The sequence below is a fragment of the Megascapheus bottae genome, chromosome 15 (assembly GCF_031878675.1).
Source record: "Megascapheus bottae isolate mThoBot1 chromosome 15, mThoBot2.hap1, whole genome shotgun sequence".
Classification (NCBI taxonomy): domain Eukaryota; kingdom Metazoa; phylum Chordata; class Mammalia; order Rodentia; family Geomyidae; genus Megascapheus; species Megascapheus bottae.
The window spans coordinates 6,450,277-6,470,363 of NC_143523.1; the positions used below are offsets into that span (position 1 = coordinate 6,450,277).

The 20,087-nt window shown below is 51.2% G+C and overlaps 1 protein-coding gene across 2 annotated transcripts; it reads right to left on the reverse strand.

The window, feature by feature from the left end:
- Positions 1 to 3,673: 3,673 nt before the first annotated feature.
- Positions 3,674 to 19,809, reverse strand: Gpr26 (G protein-coupled receptor 26). Of its 2 annotated transcripts, none has more exons than XM_090345676.1 (3): positions 19,142 to 19,809; positions 12,939 to 13,052; positions 3,674 to 6,025 (listed from the first exon to the last, which is right to left on the reverse strand). In XM_090345676.1, exons 1-3 carry the CDS (start codon positions 19,807 to 19,809, stop codon positions 5,794 to 5,796), a joined length of 1,014 nt encoding a protein of 337 aa, XP_090201802.1. In that variant the 3' UTR covers positions 3,674 to 5,793. The 2 variants fall into 2 exon arrangements, with proteins under 2 accessions (XP_090201802.1, XP_090201803.1); XM_090345677.1 differs by lacking the exon at positions 3,674 to 6,025 and adding an exon at positions 9,337 to 9,888.
- Between the last annotated feature and the right edge of the window lie 278 nt (positions 19,810 to 20,087).

Here is a 20,087-nt window from a genome sequence, read left to right on the forward strand (position 1 = left end):
TTTAGCTAGGCCCAAGCAGTCACTGGGACCTGATCCCCGGGAAAGTGAACCTCCAAAGTGAACTTGCAGACACCCACTGATGGCCTCTGGCGCTCCCCTTCCTAGGCCTGTTGAATTCCTTTGAGTAAGCTAGGGTGTGGATAAAGACGAAGTCCTAATGGCACTCTGAATCTCACAACTCAAAGTAGGCTTCCCACTCCCAGCACAGATTTCAGACTCATTGAAACCAGGGAATTACCATGTAACCATTAAAGACTTGTTGAAATGGCTTCCTGGCCAGAGAGTAAGTGTGGCACTGAACACTCCGTGTCACTGCATGTGTGTGTGTGTGTGTGTGTGTGTGTGTGTGTGTGTGTGTGTATGTGTGTGTGTGTGTGCGCGCGCGCGTGCGCGCGCAAGAGAGAGAGAGCGTGCACGTGAGAGGACACTGGAAATACCACTCATCAGTGTTCCTAAGGGCACACACAGTCTTCAACCAAAACGTTCCCATGATTTTTAAAATCCTTAAACGAGGGTATACATGCTAACACAAAGCACTGCTAATATCGATTCAATTTAATATCCGACCTGTAGGGACTAAAACGTTTACCTGATGGAGTGTAGGAAGAGACTGTGCAGACCCGGGAGAGCAAGTTGGAGCATGTGAAGATGACTTTTGCAACCTGGTTGCCTCTGCTAGGTGGCTCTCCCATTTGTCCCTAAGGGTAGGTGTCAGTGTCCATCAGATATTACATTGATATTAAATTCGGAGCAATCCCAGGAAAGATGAAGGCATCCATTTGTTTCCATTCAGGATACATTTAGAGCTTGTGCCCTGGTGGTTGGATTGTGGTTCGTTTCCTTTTTATTTATTTATATCTTTTTTGAAACAAGATCTTGCTAGATAGTCTGGGCTGGCCTCAAACTCAAGATCTTCCTGCCTCTGCCTCCCAAGGGCTGGGATTATGGGAGTAGGTAGATGACTCATTAAGAATGAGTAGTGCCTTTAATTATAAATGTCATTATAAAATAATAAATGTCATTGTTTTCCATCCCTTCCTGTCTCCCATGAATATCTCCTTGAATCTTTCAGGGGAAACTACACAAACCAAGCTGCACCTGTCCTCTGCTCACATCTGCTCAGCCCAGGATCCAAGCGCCAACATCAGAGTCCCCACATGGGGGAAGGGAAACTGAGGCTTCTACAGCAGCTAGCCTAGAGTTTCAGGAAAACCCAAGTTGACCATGAGTCCTCAGTCCCAACAATGTTAGCCCAACAGAGTCCCTGCTTGTGATAAGCACTTGTGAGTACCCTGGGTACAGGGGTGGTGGCTAAGCACCTGCTCCCAGGACTCCCTAGACCTGCATAGAGAGGAGAAAGATGGAAGTGGGGGGGGGCAGTGAGACAAAGTACATGCTGATAGGGGAGAAACCGCCAGGAACCACTCAGGGCTGGGGGAAGTTGGAAACTCTTCTCTCTATGACTAGCCTGCCCTTCTGCTTGGCATTCCCCCTCAAACCTCAGAGCCCCAGGACCCACAAATCTCCCCAGATATGTAAAGCAGAGGTGATGAGAGCATTTACAGCCTGTATCGTTGTGAAGATCTATGGAAAACTAACCCTTAAGATAGTTCTCTCCATGCACCCTGGCTTCACTGCTACCATTACTGGCTGCTCCCAGAGGCTTTGCAGAGGTAGAAGAGACTCATACCCAGGGACGGGCATCTACTACCATCTCTTCTTAGTCCACTGAACCAGGCTCCTCTCCTGGGTATCTGGCTAGTGAGAAGAAAGACAGGCTCTGCTGAGTGGGACAAGCTTCCATTTGGGTAGGAGGGGCTGTCAGATGCCATAGCCTCCCGTAGCCCAGCCTGCCCTCAGAGCACGTGTACTAAGACCCAAGGGAGGTTCTCAAGGGGGCTCCTGTGGGCACCAGCTTCTTTTCTCTAACGAGGAGTCCCAACTCTAGCACTATCTGCCAACCCCCCCGGGGTACCTCCTGCGTAGATACATTAGAAGGGGAGGAGCAGCAGCTCTGCATGCCAGCAGCGTCTTTCAAAAACAAGCTTTTGGCATCATGAAGATCCATTTTGTCCTTCTGAGAACAAAATGACCCAGCCCTTCAATAAAGCGACAGAGAGGGAGAGAGGGAGAGAGAGAGAGGGAGAGAGCGAGAGAGGGAGGGAGGGACAGGGGGAGGGAGGGAGAGATTCTTTCTTTGGAGAAGTGGAGAGAGATAACTGGACAAGGAGAACTTAGAAATCCCGGGTTCCTCACATAGGAAGTTCATTCAAATCGCTAAGCTCATTTTTGCCAAGGGAGTGGCACAAAGACCACTCATGAATGCCCATGGCTGGAAATGCAGAATACTGACCTCTGAGGAGGGGAGGCCAGAACCCATATTTCAACACTTCCCTTGGTGACATTTGGGGATGGAGAAGTTTAAGAGACAGGCTTTGGGAAGATGGTGAGGGTCTCATCCTATGTCAGACCTCTTCCCCTAGGGAGGCCCAAGATTTACTGATCCACTGGTTATGAAGTGATGGCTTTAACCCTGGATCGCTGACATACCGGTCATGAAGTGGATCCATGGATTGCTGGCACCTGATAAAGCGTCCTCAGTAAAACCAAGTATGTGGTTTTATCCTGTCCTCAGGTACAATTCTACCAAGTACTGCTTTTGTTTCCTCCCAGCCAGGCAGCAACGCCCATCTGTACCCAAGCCTGTGAAAGGTGACAACCAGGATGCATGCTTGGCCCCATTCTTTCCATCTCCTCTCAGGAAGAAAGGCACGTGGAAAAGAAAATGGAGTTCACAAACCCAGGAAGAAGAAACACTTATTGTCACCAGGGTGACATCACATCTTGGGAGACTGCAGACCTCTGAGCCTCTCCTGCCCTGCCTGACTTCTAAGAGAACACAGACAGATGTCATTGCGAGGCTGAGACAGCCACAGGACATGCAAATCCAACGCCAGGCCCTCTTCAGTGGACTATGCCCTCCCTGATCCCAGGGCTCACAAATCTGTCAGGAAGGGACCTGTGGAAAAGCTAGAGGGAAATGTGCAGGCATAAGTACACAAGGCAAAGTTAAGCAGGATGGAACAGGGCCTGAGCCGCCTTCTGTGTGGATGCAGGAGAGAAAAGGCCTCTCCCTTGTATGCAGCAGTCCTCCAACTCCATACAATATGTTCACCCTGCCTGGCTGCCCCCCAATGTAGCCAATGAACTTTTACCAAAAGAAAGGGAGAGAGTGACTGTAGGCCCTTTACCTCGGATGTTGAAGTCTTGGTGTTTCTGCCTTGTACCTGAGAAAACTCCGTGACATTTGAAAAAATACCCCCAAAATGAGGTAGATAATTCAACTGGAAATAATGAAGTCAGGGCCGTAAGTGTTACCCTGCTAAGATGAATGCACACATTTCTGGGAAGCTAATAACAACAAACTTTGTTGGTATTGGTTATAAAGGCAGTAGATTTGCTTCTCTTTTCCCCTTGAGTTTCAGTGCCTTTGTCTAAACGATAATGAAAATACCCAATCAATAGCCTTACCTGTTTTGATGTTTTTTGGGTTTTTTTTTTTCGTCTACATGATGCCTATACAACTGCTCTGATTGGGTTTTAAGCCATATTAGAGGCCTAACGAAAACGACAATGCGCATCTTTCAGGCTATGTGGTGTTCTGGGTTTTTAGCAAAGAAGAGAAGCTGCTCAACACCACAAGCTCCATAAGCTTCCTACATGGATCGAGTAAAAAGAAGGCTCACCACCCTCACTCCTCTACACCAATGCTTTGAAACTGTTTTAGCTGCTGTCTTTAGCTGTCTACTGACTTTACCCACGGGGGGGGGGGTGCAGGAGGGGGAGAAGGAGGGAGCACTTCTTGTTTTACTTTAGGAATATTGTGTGGATGGGAGGTTCTCTTGATAGCCTCATTTGTCTATGTGGTTTGGGTTCCCTGCTTGGTGTCAAGTGCTGTGTTGGGAGGTTGGATAGCTGCCTCTCACCAGGAAAGCTGGACAGAAGTGGGTGCCTATTGCCAGTGGAGCTGGAAAGGCCAAACGAACTGAGAGCCGAGCGATTTTGTTGCAGTCACAAAATCATGCCTGACCTTAGGTCCGTAGGAGCTTTCTGGAGAAAAGCTCTGATTTGTAGCGTTTGCTGATTTTTGTAGTCTACAAAAATTTCTAGCAGAGCTGCTTTGATGCCTCAAACCTCAGCGGGGGAAAGAGCTATATTGACCACCTCCAGAAGGTTGGCTGAGGAGAGCATGAGCAGAGGCCTACGCAAGTGTTCTGAGGGGCCCCTCTGAGCACCCAGGTTCCTTTCCTCTGACAAGGAAGGTGTGAGCAGGTGTGAGCGTACCTCTGCCAAGAATGGAAGGATGTCAACACCTCCTAGATGCTGCATCTGTCTCTATGCCTATCTCCATAGAAACGGAAACCAGAAAACAGTAGATCTGCTTGTGTTGTTTTCTAAGTGAGGCGCTAGGAGTTACCGAGACAACATCTTTCCAGATGGACAAGGAGACATGTCTCTGCTCGTAGTTACTGGGATCATCTGTCAGGTAAAGCCACCAGACTCCCCTGGTTCAAGAATGGTATCCCTCTCTCTCCACTCCCAAGCTGGAATGAAGCAGACCCTCCGATTCTCTGATTCCCTGGCTCCCTATAGTTGGAAACATAAGAATTGCTTCTAGGACAGAGAAGCAACGGCTCTGAGTAATCACAAACACATTTACAATGGAAAGTAACAAGAGGGCGGGCAGAGGGCGAGGGTTTTTAAGAAATCAAGATGGGCTGCTAATGGGTTGGCATGTAGTACAGTTGATGTGTCCTCTAATTGTTTTACCTTCTCATTAGTGGCACAGGGCACTTTCTGGATGATCTTGCGCAGCCGCTTCTTTCTGTGGCTAGATACACAGAACCTAGGTTACCAAACCACCACCCGGAATAATGGAACCCAGAGCCTGAAAACTGAAGCTGGATCCCTACTCATGCACAGCACATGCTGATCAAGGTGAGACACTTCCTGCCAACCCAGGCCACACCACCATTATGTCACATAAATCCAATGAAGCCAACTTCATGGTCAATGCCAAAGGATCTAATACATGTTATTACCTGCTTTTGTAAAACCATTTTCATGCTCAGATTGTCTACGCACACAAACATTAGTTGTTGGGTAGTTGGTTTGCTTTTGATGGGAGAAGGGACAAAAGTTGAATGGAATTGACTGCTCCTAAGACAACTAATGGGGACCAATCAATAGCCACTAGTTGCTAAGCATTTCCCCTTGAGTGAAGAAGCAAGGGACCCTGGGAAGCACAATTCACTTGGTACCAGCTGGATGATATCTGAGTTAAAGCAGCCACCAGGACCAAGCAGAGAAGAATCACCATATTTCCCCTGGGTCCAAATGACCAATGCTTCCCTGACTTCCAGCAGGACTGAAATGTCTCATGGAGGCCTCTGCTTTCCATCATGGAGCAAATAGGTGAATGCCATGCATCTCTCTGTCACTGGCATCTCTGTCACTGGATGGCCTGCCATCCTCTGGGGAGCTCCTGGGGAGTCTAGGAGCTCAAAGAGTCTTCTCAGAAAGAGAGGCCCTGGGCCATCCTTTGGTAACAAATGGGGACAGTCCAAACATCTGCCCTTGAGCAACCAGGAAGCAGGTCCCAAAACGTGTCCAGGAACAGCATGGGCTGGCCCTGGGATGGTAGAAGATGGTGTCTGTCCAGGAGCTCCCAGTCCACCCTCCTCCTCCTTCCCAGCCATCTCATCCTCAAGGCTCCGGTGGGAGCCTGGTCCTTCACTCAGACACGGGCAGGATGTTCTGGCTGTGCGAGTCACCTGTGAGGCCCGCAGAGTGGATGGAGCGCCTCTTGAGGAGCCTGTTCAGAATCTCCTTGCAGCTCTGGCGGTACTGGTGTCGTAGTAAGGAGTACACGAAAGGGTCGGACGCGGCCTTGCTGTAGGTCAAGCACTTGGACAGCACCCCCCAGTGGGTGCCGATGGGTGCCGTGGAGAAGAGCTCCACCAGCCTGCAGGGAGATGGAAAAGGGGGTTACTCAGGGGTAGCCACCCCAGCTTCCCGGCCAGGCTCCATGTCTAGAGTCCTCCCTCCCAGATAGCACAGCCAGTGACAATTCACACCACAGCCAGCGAGGACGCTCGACGTTTACCAGGCACAGGCAATTGCCCTCAACCTGAGAGCGGGTCGAAATAATTTCCCCACAGCCACGTGGCCAGTCAGCTGTTCACACAGAACCTGAAGTCAGCGCTACCTGTGCCCCAGGGCTAACTATGAATGGGCCTCTAGCCGATGGTCTCCTGGCTTTGGCTGCAGTGCTCTGGTAGGCCTGGCAGGTGACCTGGGAGAGTCTTTACCTCCTTGGACCTGCATGTCTTTTAGGAAGAGCAAAATAGTTGAAAGAGAAATCTCTGTGATCCTGTCCCCTGGGAGGTCAGGATCCCGTGAGCCTCTGCCTCGAGCCCCCTCCACCTCCTAAGGAGGCTGCCCAGGGGAAAGGCCAAACATCTGCACTGCGAAAGCACATCCTACTTCAGGAACAGGTGTGCTGGCAGGAAGGCTAGGGGTTTGGTGACCTCTGACAGTAGCTGCCTCAGGGAGTCCTAACAAGGACCCCTACTCGCAGAGGGAGGAAAATGGAAGCGTCAGCCATATGTCCAAGGGGACAGACCTTCTGATCCTCCTGCTATCCACTGTCCACACTCCCCATTCAGAGGTGCAGGGGGGAGGGGTCAGGAAGAGCTGGGCACTGTGGGTTAAGACGCTAAGTCCACCCCAAACCATGCCCCTTCCTAGGCTGTCCTGCTCCCTTGGCCATATTTGGACATTGTATAGCATTAATACAAGGAAGAGGAGACCCACAGAACTGAGAGAGGACTTCAAGACCACAAATCACCCTCTCCCTCCATCACTGGCTAATGGGGAAGCTGAGGTCCAGAGAGGGGAAAAGGCTGCAAGGCATCAGACAGCAAGTCAGTGATCAGGTTAGAACAGGATCTGTATTCTGCTGTGAGATTCTGGTACCTGGCTTCCCCGCTGCCCTCCTTACTCTGAGGCATCTGCAGGTCAGAAGGTGGGAGAGTGGGGGAAGATGAGCCACTTTCAATAGGGTGGGCTGCTTCCCAAGGGAGAGCCTGATACAGGAAGAATGGAGCCGGAGCAGGAACATTGCTGCTGGCTTCAGTTATTTTCCTGAAGCTTTCTGTGGGCTGAGGCTGTGAGGACAGCTAGGGGGTGGCTGGCAGAAGGAAGGAGGCGGAAGCTGCTGGGTACATCCTCTGCCAAATGGCTCTGTTCTGAATGGGCCACTGGGGTCTCCCCCTTTTATTTCATTCTGCTAGTGCCCTTTGATCCTAGAGGGATGGTAGCTACAGTTTCTTCACTGTTCTTAGAGAAGAAACAGTTTCTTCTCTGTCCTTGAATGGGAACTAGAATGGCTGGCTGTGGAGATTTAAAAATAAATCTCTATTTGAGAACTGATGAATTTAAAGAGACTCTGAATTTAGGATCCATACATCATCATCATCATCATCATCATCATCATCATCATCATCATCATCATCACATAGCCAAATACCTATGCATTGTTACATTGACAAAAATCCCCCAAAACACACTGACCAAATCCCCAGTTTCCTCAGTACTGCAAATATGTCTTATCACGCAGCTCTCCCATGGAGAGGTATGAACTCAGGACCCCATGCTCACTAGACTGACTTACATCATTTCCAGAAAGAATTTCAGGAACTTTTCTGCCTGGGGTTGTCCTCAAAACATGACCTTTCTGTTCTCAACTTCCCAAGTAGCTAGAGTACAGGCAGACAAGACAGGAAGCCACCTCCACTGGTCTCTTGCCCTCAGGGGGCTCTCACCCACCTGGCAGCCTCTGACTCTAGAGAAATGTAGGACACATTTGCCACCCTGGGGCATCTACGGAAGCATGGAGTGGCCTGTGTCCTGGCCCTGCTCCCTAGTGGCAATCTCAAGGGAAGGAAGTTCAGGGAGAGATGAGCGTTACTTGCTTGGGACTCAGAACCTCGTTACTTGCTCCACACAGTCTCCAGCTGCCCAGGCACCATGCTCCCCATTAGATATTAAAAGCAAGGCATGATGGTCAGACCACACAGTCTGGATGTGGAAGAACCAGGGTCTGAATTTTGGAGTGTGGGGCCAGTGAACTGTCTCTCTGTCTCAGTATCTCTATCTTTCTGTCTCTGTCTGTCTGTCTCTCACTCTCACACACTCACTCACACACACTCACGTACACATAAGTTGTATACAAAATGCAACTTGGACCACATGACATCCTCAGGAAGCCAGTCTGATCATTCTCAAGACACCTAGAGAAGCTGGCCTGCATATCTGAAGACCTGCAAGTCATAAACTCATGCTTTAAATATTCACAAGATACTGAAATGGAAGTCATTTTATTAATAGAATATTAGCATTGAGGAGCTGCCTCCCTCATACCCATTACTTTGAAAAGTGACACTAATTGAGGCCATTAGAACCACAAAAGTCTCAAAGCCTGATTCCAATGATTAGGACAACTGCAAGTATTTGTAAATATGTGACCAGAACCTCACGCCTGCTGATGGGTACATGACCTTTAACTTAGAAAAATCCTTAGCCTCTGGGTGCAGGTGGGTGGGCTCAGCATGAGACTCACTGCAGGAAGCGAGTCGTGCTGAGCCAAGGCTTTCAGGACACAGGAGGGAGAGGGACAAGACCCACGAAGCTGAGATGCCACTCTCTGATTAAGAGCTTGGCAAGTGTTTCCCACTGTGGTTTTCCCGGTCGTTGGGGTCAGTGCAGGCAGATGAATTGTCTTTCCAAGGCCATTTGCCACGTGGCTAACGCATGTCAACCATGCCATCACTGGTCACGGGCACCGGTGGCCTCTGGGGCCCTACATAGTCTGCTTCCGGTCAGGTGGACAACATGGGGACTGACACCACAGAAACTCACCATTTCGGCCAGAGAGATGTTACCACAAGTTCTGTGAGCTGCCTGAGGTCATGCCAAGGCATTCGTGAATCCTAGTCCTGCATCTGGGGCATCCCTGTGTTTCCCGGAGCTGGCTCCCCAGTATTTGGGGATACGGCTTGACTCAAAAGGTAAATTACAGCCAATCAGCCTGAAGCTAACCTTAACCCTCAGCTTGGCCCCTGAACACTCATGAAGTCTTTGAGTGAGTCTTCTCACCTCCGCAAGCCTGGGCCAGGACTCCAGTTCTCACCCTGTAGAAAAGCTGCACTGCTATCAGGTGCATGGAGGGTGGCAGGTGTAGATGAGGTGATCACTAAGGGACAGACTTCACGTTCTCCATCAGAGATCTAAAGAGTCCAGCGGTCCTTTTAAAGGCTGGACATGAGGCTGGTAACGTTCCTCTATCTGACAGAGTATCCAGCTGATGCATTTGCTTGAGGAACAAGGAGAAGGCCCCCTTCCTGCTGGCAGGATCTTTTTGTTCAACAAATAGTGGTGGATATGACAAGGGAGGCCCCTCTCTGTCTCCCAGTTCTCATTCTGCCAGTTCCTAGTACTGTCCACTGCCCTCTCACATCAGTCTTGCTCCAGACACATCTCCATGCATAAGGCACAAAGTGGGTGGCATGGAAACACACAGACATGGCGGCCTGTGGGGAGCAGTCATTTCAGCGCCGAGCTCCATGAGCAGTGGGTTTGTGATACCCCGGGGTGCTAATCACCCAAGGTTTCTGATTCCCAGGGGATGGCAGCAGCGGGGTGGCTTTCCATAGCTGTGGTTTGTGTTCATGAACCTTCCCGGGTGTCTCTCTGCTGCCTAGGGAGATGGTACTTGGTCCCAGAAAGATGAATGATGAATGATTCGAAACCCAAATGGCACCCAGGCTGTTGGAAGGAGGTGCATTGACTCAACCATTAATTTTACTAAAATACTATTTCCTCAGCATCGTTGAGGGCAACCAAGCTATAATCTGGAAAGGAAAATTTTACTGGGAAATGAGATTAAGCCAAAGAAAAAAATCTAATCATTAACAATCCTTCTCTGAGAGATCTGCTTACCTCATTAACTCAGGCTCCCCTTGCTGTGGGGTCTAAAAGTTGGGGGGGGTACTCTGTGTACTCCTCTGCTTTCGGATGACATTCATGGTACACCCCCCCCCCCCAGGGATGTCACTGCTCAGATGGAGGGCAGAGACGTCACCCAGACAGACACTCCAGTGTTCTTCATCCTTTAACCTCATGCCACTAGAAGCCCAGAAAGGTGAAGAAACTGAGCCAAGGTAGCACAGCAGAAATGGGTCTGGAGTTATTCATGCTGCAATCTGGCTGCTCAACACCCAGTGGCGCTTTCTTCACAGAGAAATGTCACTGTCATGTGTTGTATGGCTTTGTGTCCCAAGGAGAGCCCCAGTGAATGCCAGCTCTGGCTACCTACCATTCCTTCTTCACCAGAATTGTTCTGCTCTACACGGAGCACTGGCAGTTGTCTGGAGACTTGTCTGGTTATTAAAACCAGAGGTTGGGAAGGGGAGAGGGGCTCCTAGCATCCAGTGGGCAGGTCCAGGGAGACTGTCCAGCATCCTACAGTGCCCAGAATGACACCTCACCACGAAGAGCCGTCTGCTCACAAAGTGTTTTGAAATTTTTTTGCCAGTTCTGGGCCTGAGCACTGTCCTTGGACTTTCTCAAGGCTAGGGCTTTACCACTTGAGTCTCAGCACCACTTCTGGCTTTTTTCTATGTATGTGGTACCGAGGAATCGAACCCGGGTCTTTGTGCATGCTAGGCAAGCACTCTACCACTAGGCCAAACTCCCAGCTAACAAAGTGTTGACAGTGCTGAGGTCTAGTGGATAGCTGTAAAAGGAGAACGGATGCCCGCCGAGATCTAGTGGACAGTTCTAGAAGGAAGAATGAATACCTCTGCTCTGCTCTGGACAGACCATCCAGAGACCTGCAGACAGCCCTGGGTCCTGTGTTCAAGGTAGATACAGGTCCTATCCATGTCCCCACGAGGGACAGTGCACCACAGAGGCAGTGGAGGACAGCTGGAGCTGAGCTGTCTAGGGAAGAGGAGGGGCTGGCTGCCTGTGTGTCTGTCTGCAGGGGCTCATGGACAGAGGATCTCCTTTGTCCTGGGAGACTGAAAGCACAACTGGGGCTGTGTCTCTGGCTTTGGTGAGCCAGGTAGACTTTTCAAAGAAAAGCATGGAGAAAAGAAGACTCCAAGTGGGACCCCTCTCCATGGTGCCACATGGGGCAGGATGACCTTCCAGGACTTGCCGCAAGGATGGTGGCTGAGTACTCTGAGGTGCTGAGCTGTGCCCCCTTTCAATGCTCCCCCTCCCTCTCCTTCCCTTTCTTCCCCTCCCCAGGACAAGAGAGAAGGAGATGCAGACACAGAGACACACATAGAGAAAGGGAGGAGGAGAGAGACAGTGAGCATCCTTCTCGAACTTTCTCAGCTGCCACTTCTCTGACTCAACAAGAGGTCCCACCTCACTTCCTGATAGAACACGGAAGGTCCTTCATAATCCCTTTGTTAGTCACTTCCTGGACTTTCAAACCAATTCAGATACCAAGAAGTAAGCTTTTTTTATTTTCCTACCAGTCATAAAACAGAATAGATGCCCCCGCCCCCCCCCCCGGAAAAAAGCCAAACATTTCTCTTTTTTTTCTGTCTGAAACAGGTATATGGGAGCAGGCTGGCCTCTGCCCGAGAATATGCCCAGGGTCAGGCAACTGAAGCTTCGACTGGCTGAGGGCTGGCACTCTGGAGAAAGGGTGACCAAGCCCCCAGCATGCTGGCCACAGGACAGCTGAACCTGCCTTGCTGGGCACAGAGCTCACTCAGGCTTCCCACAGTACAGTGGAGGCTGGGGGCCTGAGCACTGCTGGGTGCTTCCCTCTGCCTTTTCTCCCATTTCCTTCCTACTGGGCCCTCCTGAGGTTGTAGACCCGAGGCAGAGGATGGAACCACCTGACTGGAATTGAGTGGCAGGGTGCCTTTCACACCACTGCTGCTCTGAATCGAACCCAAAAGACACGGAGAGAATGGACTACAGAGAATAGTGTGGAAGATTGACCCTGATTCAGACATATGTCCCACTTCTGGGGACATAGCCAAAGAAAATGAAATAAGGATTCCACAGAGACACCTGCGGGCCCTCGTCTATGGCTGTACTATTCATCATAGCTCAGATGAAATCGACATAGATGCCCACAACAGATGAATGGACAGAGAAAATTGAAACATACACACAATGGAATACACTTCAACCATAAAAAGAATGTGATCCTGTCGTCTGCAGATAAATGGACAGCACCGAAGGATATTCCGTTACATGGAGTAAGTCAGGCAATGAAAAACAAATAGCACTTGTTTGTTCTTGTATATAGGTCTCTAAAAAAAGTTGATCTCCATGTATCATAGTGATCACTAGAGGTTAGGAAGAGGGAGGGCTCACAGAGGAAGGATGGCTGGTGGGTCTCAAAATGCAGACATAAGTAACGTCTCACCCTTCACAACATGGTGTGGGTACCACAGTCCAAACAGCCCATCAATCATGCCAGGAATAACCAGAAGGAAGAAATCTGAAGGCTCCAAACAGAGCAATAAGGATGTATGTTAACTGCACTGATTGGATCCACACCAATCACGTGCATATACTGAATTGTCACCATATCTATGAATATGTCCATTTGTTAGAAGCTAGCAAAAAATGTGAATGTTGTTTAAGGAGAGAGAGACGTTAACTACGTTGATCTGAACATTTCACATTGCATACACGTGGAAGTAGAGGTACAGTAAAAATACTCAAGATGAGTAACAACAACAACGGGGAAGCTGAGGAAGAGACACACGCGGGCTCCCCTTTGTGAAAGCTGGGAGTTTGTGGGGCGGAGGGCGTGGCTCCACACCTGCTGGCCAGCTCACCTGGTGATGACGTAGGGCGCAAAGCACAGGAGGAAGCTCCCTATGAAGGTGCTGATCTTCTTGGTGGCACGCTGTCGCCTCCGCTTCTGTTCCTCCAGACAGCGCTCTCGAACACTGTGCGTGAGAGAGGGGAGAAGAGGACTCGCTGGGTGGCCTGACCTCAGCCCTGTGAAGTGCTGCTGGGCAGCACAAGCAGTGGACCCCTGGTGTGGGCACTTGCCTGCACAGAGCCAGAGAGACCTGGGGTCACGTTTTGGCTGCAGCTACATGGCCTCAAGGTCTTCATCTGTCACATAATGATATCATTACACAATTTCTGTCTCCTTAGGCACCATCTGGCGGTATATAAAAGGGCTGTGTGGAGAATTAACTGCATAAAGTGTAAAGCTTCTTGGAGTGATGTTCGAAGCTCATAAAATAATTGTTTTCCAACATATTGTCTTGTGAGTGTTGCTGTCATATTTGTTCACCTTTTCCTATGTCTCACCATTTTGTTGTTCCCTTTCTCTTCCCTAATTCAGATAAATGCATATACAGGGTACTAAAATCAAGTACAGTGACAACAGGACACAAACCATAAGGGGGAAAAATAAAACAAGAAATAACTTCACAAAGAAAAACCTCTCATTTCCGTATCTTAGAGTTCATTTCGCTTGGGGGGAAGGAGTATGGAGGTTGAGGAGGAGAAAAATGAGGGAGGGGTAACAAGATTCAACAGGCAATATACTCCCTACCTTAGGTATGTAACTGTAACCTCTCAGTGCATCACCCTGACAAATTTAATTTAAAAAACCAATTAATTAGCAACTGTGCTTAAGTAAATACAAATGCACTACTTGCATTGTTGCAGATCCTTGGCTCTGTCCTGGAGTTGCCCTGTTAGAAGTGCTATAATTCTTACCTTACCACCATAGGACCAGAGAGGCAGGTACCTCTCCCTGCAGGGGGCCGTCAGCTGCCAGGTTTATAAGGAAGATCCCAAACTTTGTGGTCAGCTTGCAAGTGGAGGCAGGATTTGAGCTGCGCCTGTGTTACTCAAAACCGGTTCTTTTCTCAGGGAGCCCAGGCTCTCATGCAACATGGCATGGGGCTTCCAGACTGCCCCGGCCCCCAACCATTAGCCTCCCCCTGCCTGGAACTAGATATGCCACAATGGAGTTACCAAGGGACACATGATTATACCAGAGACCAAGCTTGCAGAAGGTAAATGACTTTCGTGACCTCGTGGAACCAGAGACACAGAGCCTGAGCGATGGAACCAGCAGACTCCCACCACACCACTGTTTTAGGACTTCATAGGAACTGACATCTCTAATGCCAGCTGGGAGCAGTGTTCTTGCAACCCATAATGTGCAGTGATGGGAGAATATATTGGCAAAAATTTCACTGATGCTGGGCACTGGAAGGAGAGCCCAGAAAGACAACCAACCTGGCTCCAAGACAGGCATCAGTTATTTATATTGCATGTAATTCACAGAACTCTACAAGTGAGCAGGGCGGGGGTGGTGGTGGTGGAAATGTAGGGAGAGCTGTTCAGGTAGCACAGAGCGCTTGACAGAGCCCAGCCTGGCCTGCAACAACTTATCTCTGAAAACAAGCTGGTCTGTTCGATAAAAACAATCAAAGGAGAGAAGACTCACGAGCCTGATCCAAGAACACGGTTCTCACTAGGGCATTTTTTTTTCCTCCCAGAAGAGCTGTCACCTTAACTTGATTAAAACTCTTCTCACTCTGATTTCCTATTGTACATGGACGATTCCATATTCGTTTGGATTAAAGGGTCCTGAAATCCTTGCAGGATTTTTTTTCTCTTGACTTTTGTCTTTCTAGGAATTTGTAGTTAAGAACTTGAATTGAATTTAGTATTAGCAGGTTTCATATTAGCTGAAATGTATTGTGTGTGACTAATATGACTAATGAATTTCTAATAATTGACAGTAACACTACTCCTTACATTTCCTGAGTCTCTGTACTGTGAATCTGTGTTGTGCTAGATTCTAGGATGGGGGTTTGCATGCGTTCATTTAGTTTATTTGAAACACACCGTGTTTCTGTGAGCTTGGGGCTATTATTGTGGTCCTCATGTTTGCAGGGAGGAGTTTGAGGAACAGATCACAGTAAGATCACACAGGCCGTTGGTGCTGGCAGGAAATATGGTGGTAGTTTAGTGAGATTTGTCCCTGTTCATGTGAGCCTGTTCCTGTTTTGACACTGAAATGTTGGTTGCATGGGACTGCCCTGGTTTCAAGAGGGCAGTCTGGCATCTAGGAATCTTCCTCTGTCCTGATAGAGGGTGGGCCTAGATGAGGGCAGAAGCTGAAACCGGGCCACTGAAGGACTGGTGCCATGTGCATCATCTCCTGCATTGCCACCTGAGTCATCCATTCCAACTCCCAGGAAGAGAGATTGGTCTAAGATTGCGCTGTCAGCTCGTCATGAAAGCACTTGCCTTAAGTGCCACAGCATTTGCTCTCATCTCTTTCTTACCACAGTGTTGCAAATCATAATTCCTTGAAATCTTGGAGCACTGTGAGCTGTCCCTGTACTTACTGTAGACGAGGATACTGGGGACCAGAAAAGTTCAGGACATACCCCAGATCGCACGGGAAGTTCAGGACAGCAGCAGGCGCTATCCTAACCCCAGGCACTGGGTGCTCTCCCAGAACCATCACTGAGATCTCTGAATACTGAGCATTGTCTCACAGTCTTGGGCCTGATAGAGCGCCTACAGTGTTTAGCCTTTCCATGGAATGGCAGTGCAGAGGGGAGGAGGCTCAAAGCTCCTCCAGAGCAACTTAGCCATGGTATGGGCATGTGTGCTGGCTGGGTGGAGGAGGTTCTCCTCTAGGGGACCCTTTCTACTGAACAAAGCTTCTCAAGGTCAAAGAAGACAGGCTCCCCAGCACATGAGATGAAAAGATAGCACCCCAGTAGCATTCAGTAAGAAAGCAAAAGGAGAGGCAATTTTAGGAATGTTTGAAAAGTGAATAGATAGTGATCTGGGCTGAAACTGTCTAGCCTTGAACATTTTCCCACCCTCTATGCTGGGTCTGGGTTCTCAATGACCCCTGAGGACTATACACCAACCAGAGCCCAGAGTGTTCCCAGAGTGACTTTCATTGGTTTTCTGGCTTTTAAGAGAAGGGACAAGATAAGTAACTGTGGAAAAGCCCTGATTCGTGCTGAGATGCCGATGTGAGCCCCCATCCCCAAACTGTCTTGTTTCTACTTTCAAAATACATTATGGCATCTCCTCCCTCCACTGATTCCATGTCCTCAAGGGTAGATATGATGCTGCATTCCCAGTTCAAGGTCTGAGGGGTGGCATTAGCGGGCAAACATGGGTGCCTGACACCTCGCTGTGCCATCCATGATGTGCATCTGGTACAAGAGGGGCCCCTACAGTGCTAGGTGGTGCCAGGGGAGAGAAGTGAGGCAGGTAGGGAGAGGTAAGGCAGGTAGGACACTCAGCTCTCCCCGTCACAGGTTGTAATGAAGGTATACTATATTTGCCAACATGGGAGAGTAGACTATTTCATCTAACAGGCTGTAAGCTAAATTTAGAACCTCTACACATAAGGTTTGCAAGCTTTAATATGCCCTACTGCTCCATGTATAAACACCAAGGATGAACTTAGGTTGATGTAGATTTGATCCACTTTCTAGTATCTGCTGAATTAACCCCTTTCTGGGATTCCTCTCCTATAAGTCAAAGGCACAGTGAGATTCCATGTGCTGTGCCACCTGGCATCTACAGAGCCTGGGCAGAGCAGGCCTCTAGTGGCCTGTGTCCATGCTCACAGAAAGGCCCAGTAGTCCTTGGGCACACTCAAGGGAAGCTCCCAGAGGCCTGGGCTGCTTCTGGATGAGTCCTCATCAACCCTCCGCCTCTGTGAAATCATCAACCACAGCTGGTGCACCTGACTCTGGGCTGGAATGGGAAAAGCAGGGGACCCATAATCTGGCCAGGCCCCACCTGCTTGGCCATAACTGGCATCGGGAGATGTCTGCGTAGAACTGGTCTGAAGCTGTGGCTGGTGAGGACTTCACCATGGACAGTGGTCCTCTACAAAGCCAGGTGTGCGCTGGATATTAGAAACGCTAACGTTCTTTATAATGTAGTCAGGACCACAGAAAGGCGGGAGTGGGAATGCATTTAAGACACCTGATATGTTAGGGATGGCATGTCACATCCTCCAGGAACAACAGCAGAGCACTTTCTCACAGAAGCTTCCTGAAAAATGCCATGCTGGTCCTAGTGTGGTGGCTAAGAAACCTTCCAGGAAACCCAGCAAACAATTCTACTTGCTGCTCAAGCTATCCAGAAGGAGAAGCCAGGTTTCTATTGACCAGGGTCTGGGTGGCTCTTGGAATCCACAGTACAGGAAAGCTGGGCTTTCCTGTGTCAGGGCAGCCCCCAGGGCCAGCCCTGTAGCTGCGTGTAGAGAACAGCCTGCAGCTGCCAAGGCAGAAGCCTGTGGACCGGCTGTCAAAACCTCCTGTGGACAGGCTGCCCCTCTGGTGGAGTACATTCCTCCAGGTCTTAATGGGTGCTGAGCTCTCTGGGAAGGACAGGGTGTGTTTACTGAGGGACCCCCCCCCTCCATATCTCAGGAGGTTGATGCTGGGTGGAACTGTTGGGGAGGATGATCTCTGCCCAGCAGCCTTTGCTCTCTCCAATGAGACTGACTGTTCTGAGATGACCCAGTACCATGGAACAGCCTCAAGAGGAGGTCAAGAATCTCAGGAGGGGGTCAAAGGGGAGAGGAGGAGCCAGCATGATCGCTGAGCAGATGCCTTTGCTTATGAACCCCACGAACACTCTACAGGTCAGAGAGATTTGCAAGCATGGAGCCCAGTCCACACCCTGAATGGGCTACAAATGAGCCATCCTCTCTTCTCTTGCAATTCTCTCCTAGTTAAATCTCTCCTCCGCTGGGAGATGCACTTTCTAGGACTCAAGTCCTTGAGTTCTCTGCATTTTCTCAGCCCCTGCTCAGGAGCTTTGCGTTCTGAAGTGGAGGACAATGGGTAGGGGAATCCTTGTGCAAGTGTGTGCTGTGGAGCATTTCCTGGATCAATCGTGAACAGGGCAGACACAGGCAGTGAGCGCTGATGCAGGCACATTTTGCATGAGACTCCATGGGGCTGACTGTGTGGGAGGAAGAATGGTCCTGTGTGTAATCAGAAATGGCTGCTGGGTTGGGGGGGTGGGCAATGGACACATGTCTCCATGACCTTCTATGTGCAGGCACAGTGCCGTTCAAGGACAGTTGTTTATGGTTCCTGAAAGAAAAGCTCAGAAGGAGCCTTTGCTCAGACTGACACCTCCAGTCTGTCCCTTTGGCCCTGGATTGGAGGGGGGTGGAATGTACACCTGGAAATGACTGCCAAGGCTCCCTGGATTCCAATGCTGTGCTCAGGGTGGTGTAACCTTCTGCCTCACCTTCTAGACACCCTGTGTTGAGGCCCAGGCAGCAGAGGGGTGCCTGTTTTCCAGGACCGAACCAGCAGAGCCTGCACTCACCATCGTCCTTCCTCCACCCCCTTGCTTTCCTAGTCGCAGAAGGGAAGCCCAGGCGAGTTCCGGACAGCTCAGCTAAGCATTCCCTCCTTTCCCTAAGGGACTCCTGGAGATTGCAGGGGTTCCCAAAGGCCTCTGCCAGCCTGAGAAACAGCAGCTGGGTGGGCATAGGGTCGGAGGGCAGGTTTATCACTGAGAGGCTCCTGCAGGCTGGAGCTCTGCCTCTGGGCTTGAAAATCAGGAGGCACTGGACAGTGCTCGCTGGAAAGCAGCAGCAGCTCCTCCTCCCTCCGCGTCCTCTGCCCCCTGCCATCTGGCAAGTGCCCAGGTAAACTCAGGCTAGGGAAGTCGAAGCCTGCCGTGCCAGATACCAGAGTGGAAAGAGCCAGAGGAGCAGCTCCGTGGGTCCCCACGCGCCTCGGGGCTCCCTGCGCCGCTCCGGCCCTTTCTCGGGACAGAAGTCAAACCATGCCTCCAACAGTGACCAAAGCCTTCGGTCCCCTGCGCCCTGGCAAGTGAGAGCTACCAACCCTTGGATCCGACTTGGATCCCTGGTGGATCCTAAAGACGTGTCACGGCCTCAGCCCACCTTCTCCCCCCCCCACGCTCAAGCCCCCGACTCTGGCCCCAGGGCTCCCCACGAGACCCCGACCCCCCCCCCCCCGGGCTGGGGCCTCACCTGGGGTGCAGGTCCACCAGCAGCACGAGCGTCTGCATGGTGATCACGTCGATGCGCTTGCAGTGGACGCGGGCCACCTTGAGCACCTTGAGGTACGTGAAGCAGAGCACGAGGAAGGAGAGCAGGAAGCTGAGCGCGTGGAAGGCCGCGGAGAAGGCGGCGAAGCGCAGGCGCTCGTCGGGCCGCCGGCTGCACAGCGTGCAGGACGCGTAGAGGTGGTGGAAGCCCAGCCAGGACAGGGCGAGCGCGGCGGCGGGGAAGGCGAGCGCGTGCAGCCACGTGTAGGCTACCATGAGCGCGGCGTCGCGGAGCCGCATCTTGGCGCGGTAGCTCAGCGGGAAGACCACGGCCACCCAGCGGTCGATGCTGAGCGCGGCCATGCTGAGCATGGAGTTGGCGGCCAGGAAGGTGTCGAGGAAGGCGGCCAGGCGGCACAGGCGGTCCCCGGCGGGCTGGCGCTGCGCCACGACGCCGGCCAGCGTGAGCGGCATGTTCACCACGGTGCACAGCAGGTTCCCGCACGTGAGGTTCAGCGTGAACAGCGCCGGCGCCTGGCGGCGGATGTCCGCGCTGTGCAGCAGGCACAGCAGCACCAGCGCGTTGGACAGCAGCGAGACGCCCATGGTGCCCACCAGCAGCCCCGCCAGGCCCGCGTCCCACGAGTTCATGGTGCGCGCCCGCCGCCCCCGTCGCCGCCCGCGATCAGCGCCCGCAGCCCCGCGCCGCCATGGCGCCGCCCGCCCGGCCCAGGCCGGCTCAGCTGCGCCGCGCCCCGATCGCCATGGCTCCGCCGCTCCCCGGACCCCCGCCGCCGCCCCCCCGCCGCCCCCCGGGCTTGCACCTGGGCGCGCCGCCGCTCCCGGACCCCCGCGCCACCTCTCAGCCAAGCTCCCGGGTGCACGCTGAACTCCGAGCCTTTTGTGCCCAGGAATCCTGGATTGCAGGT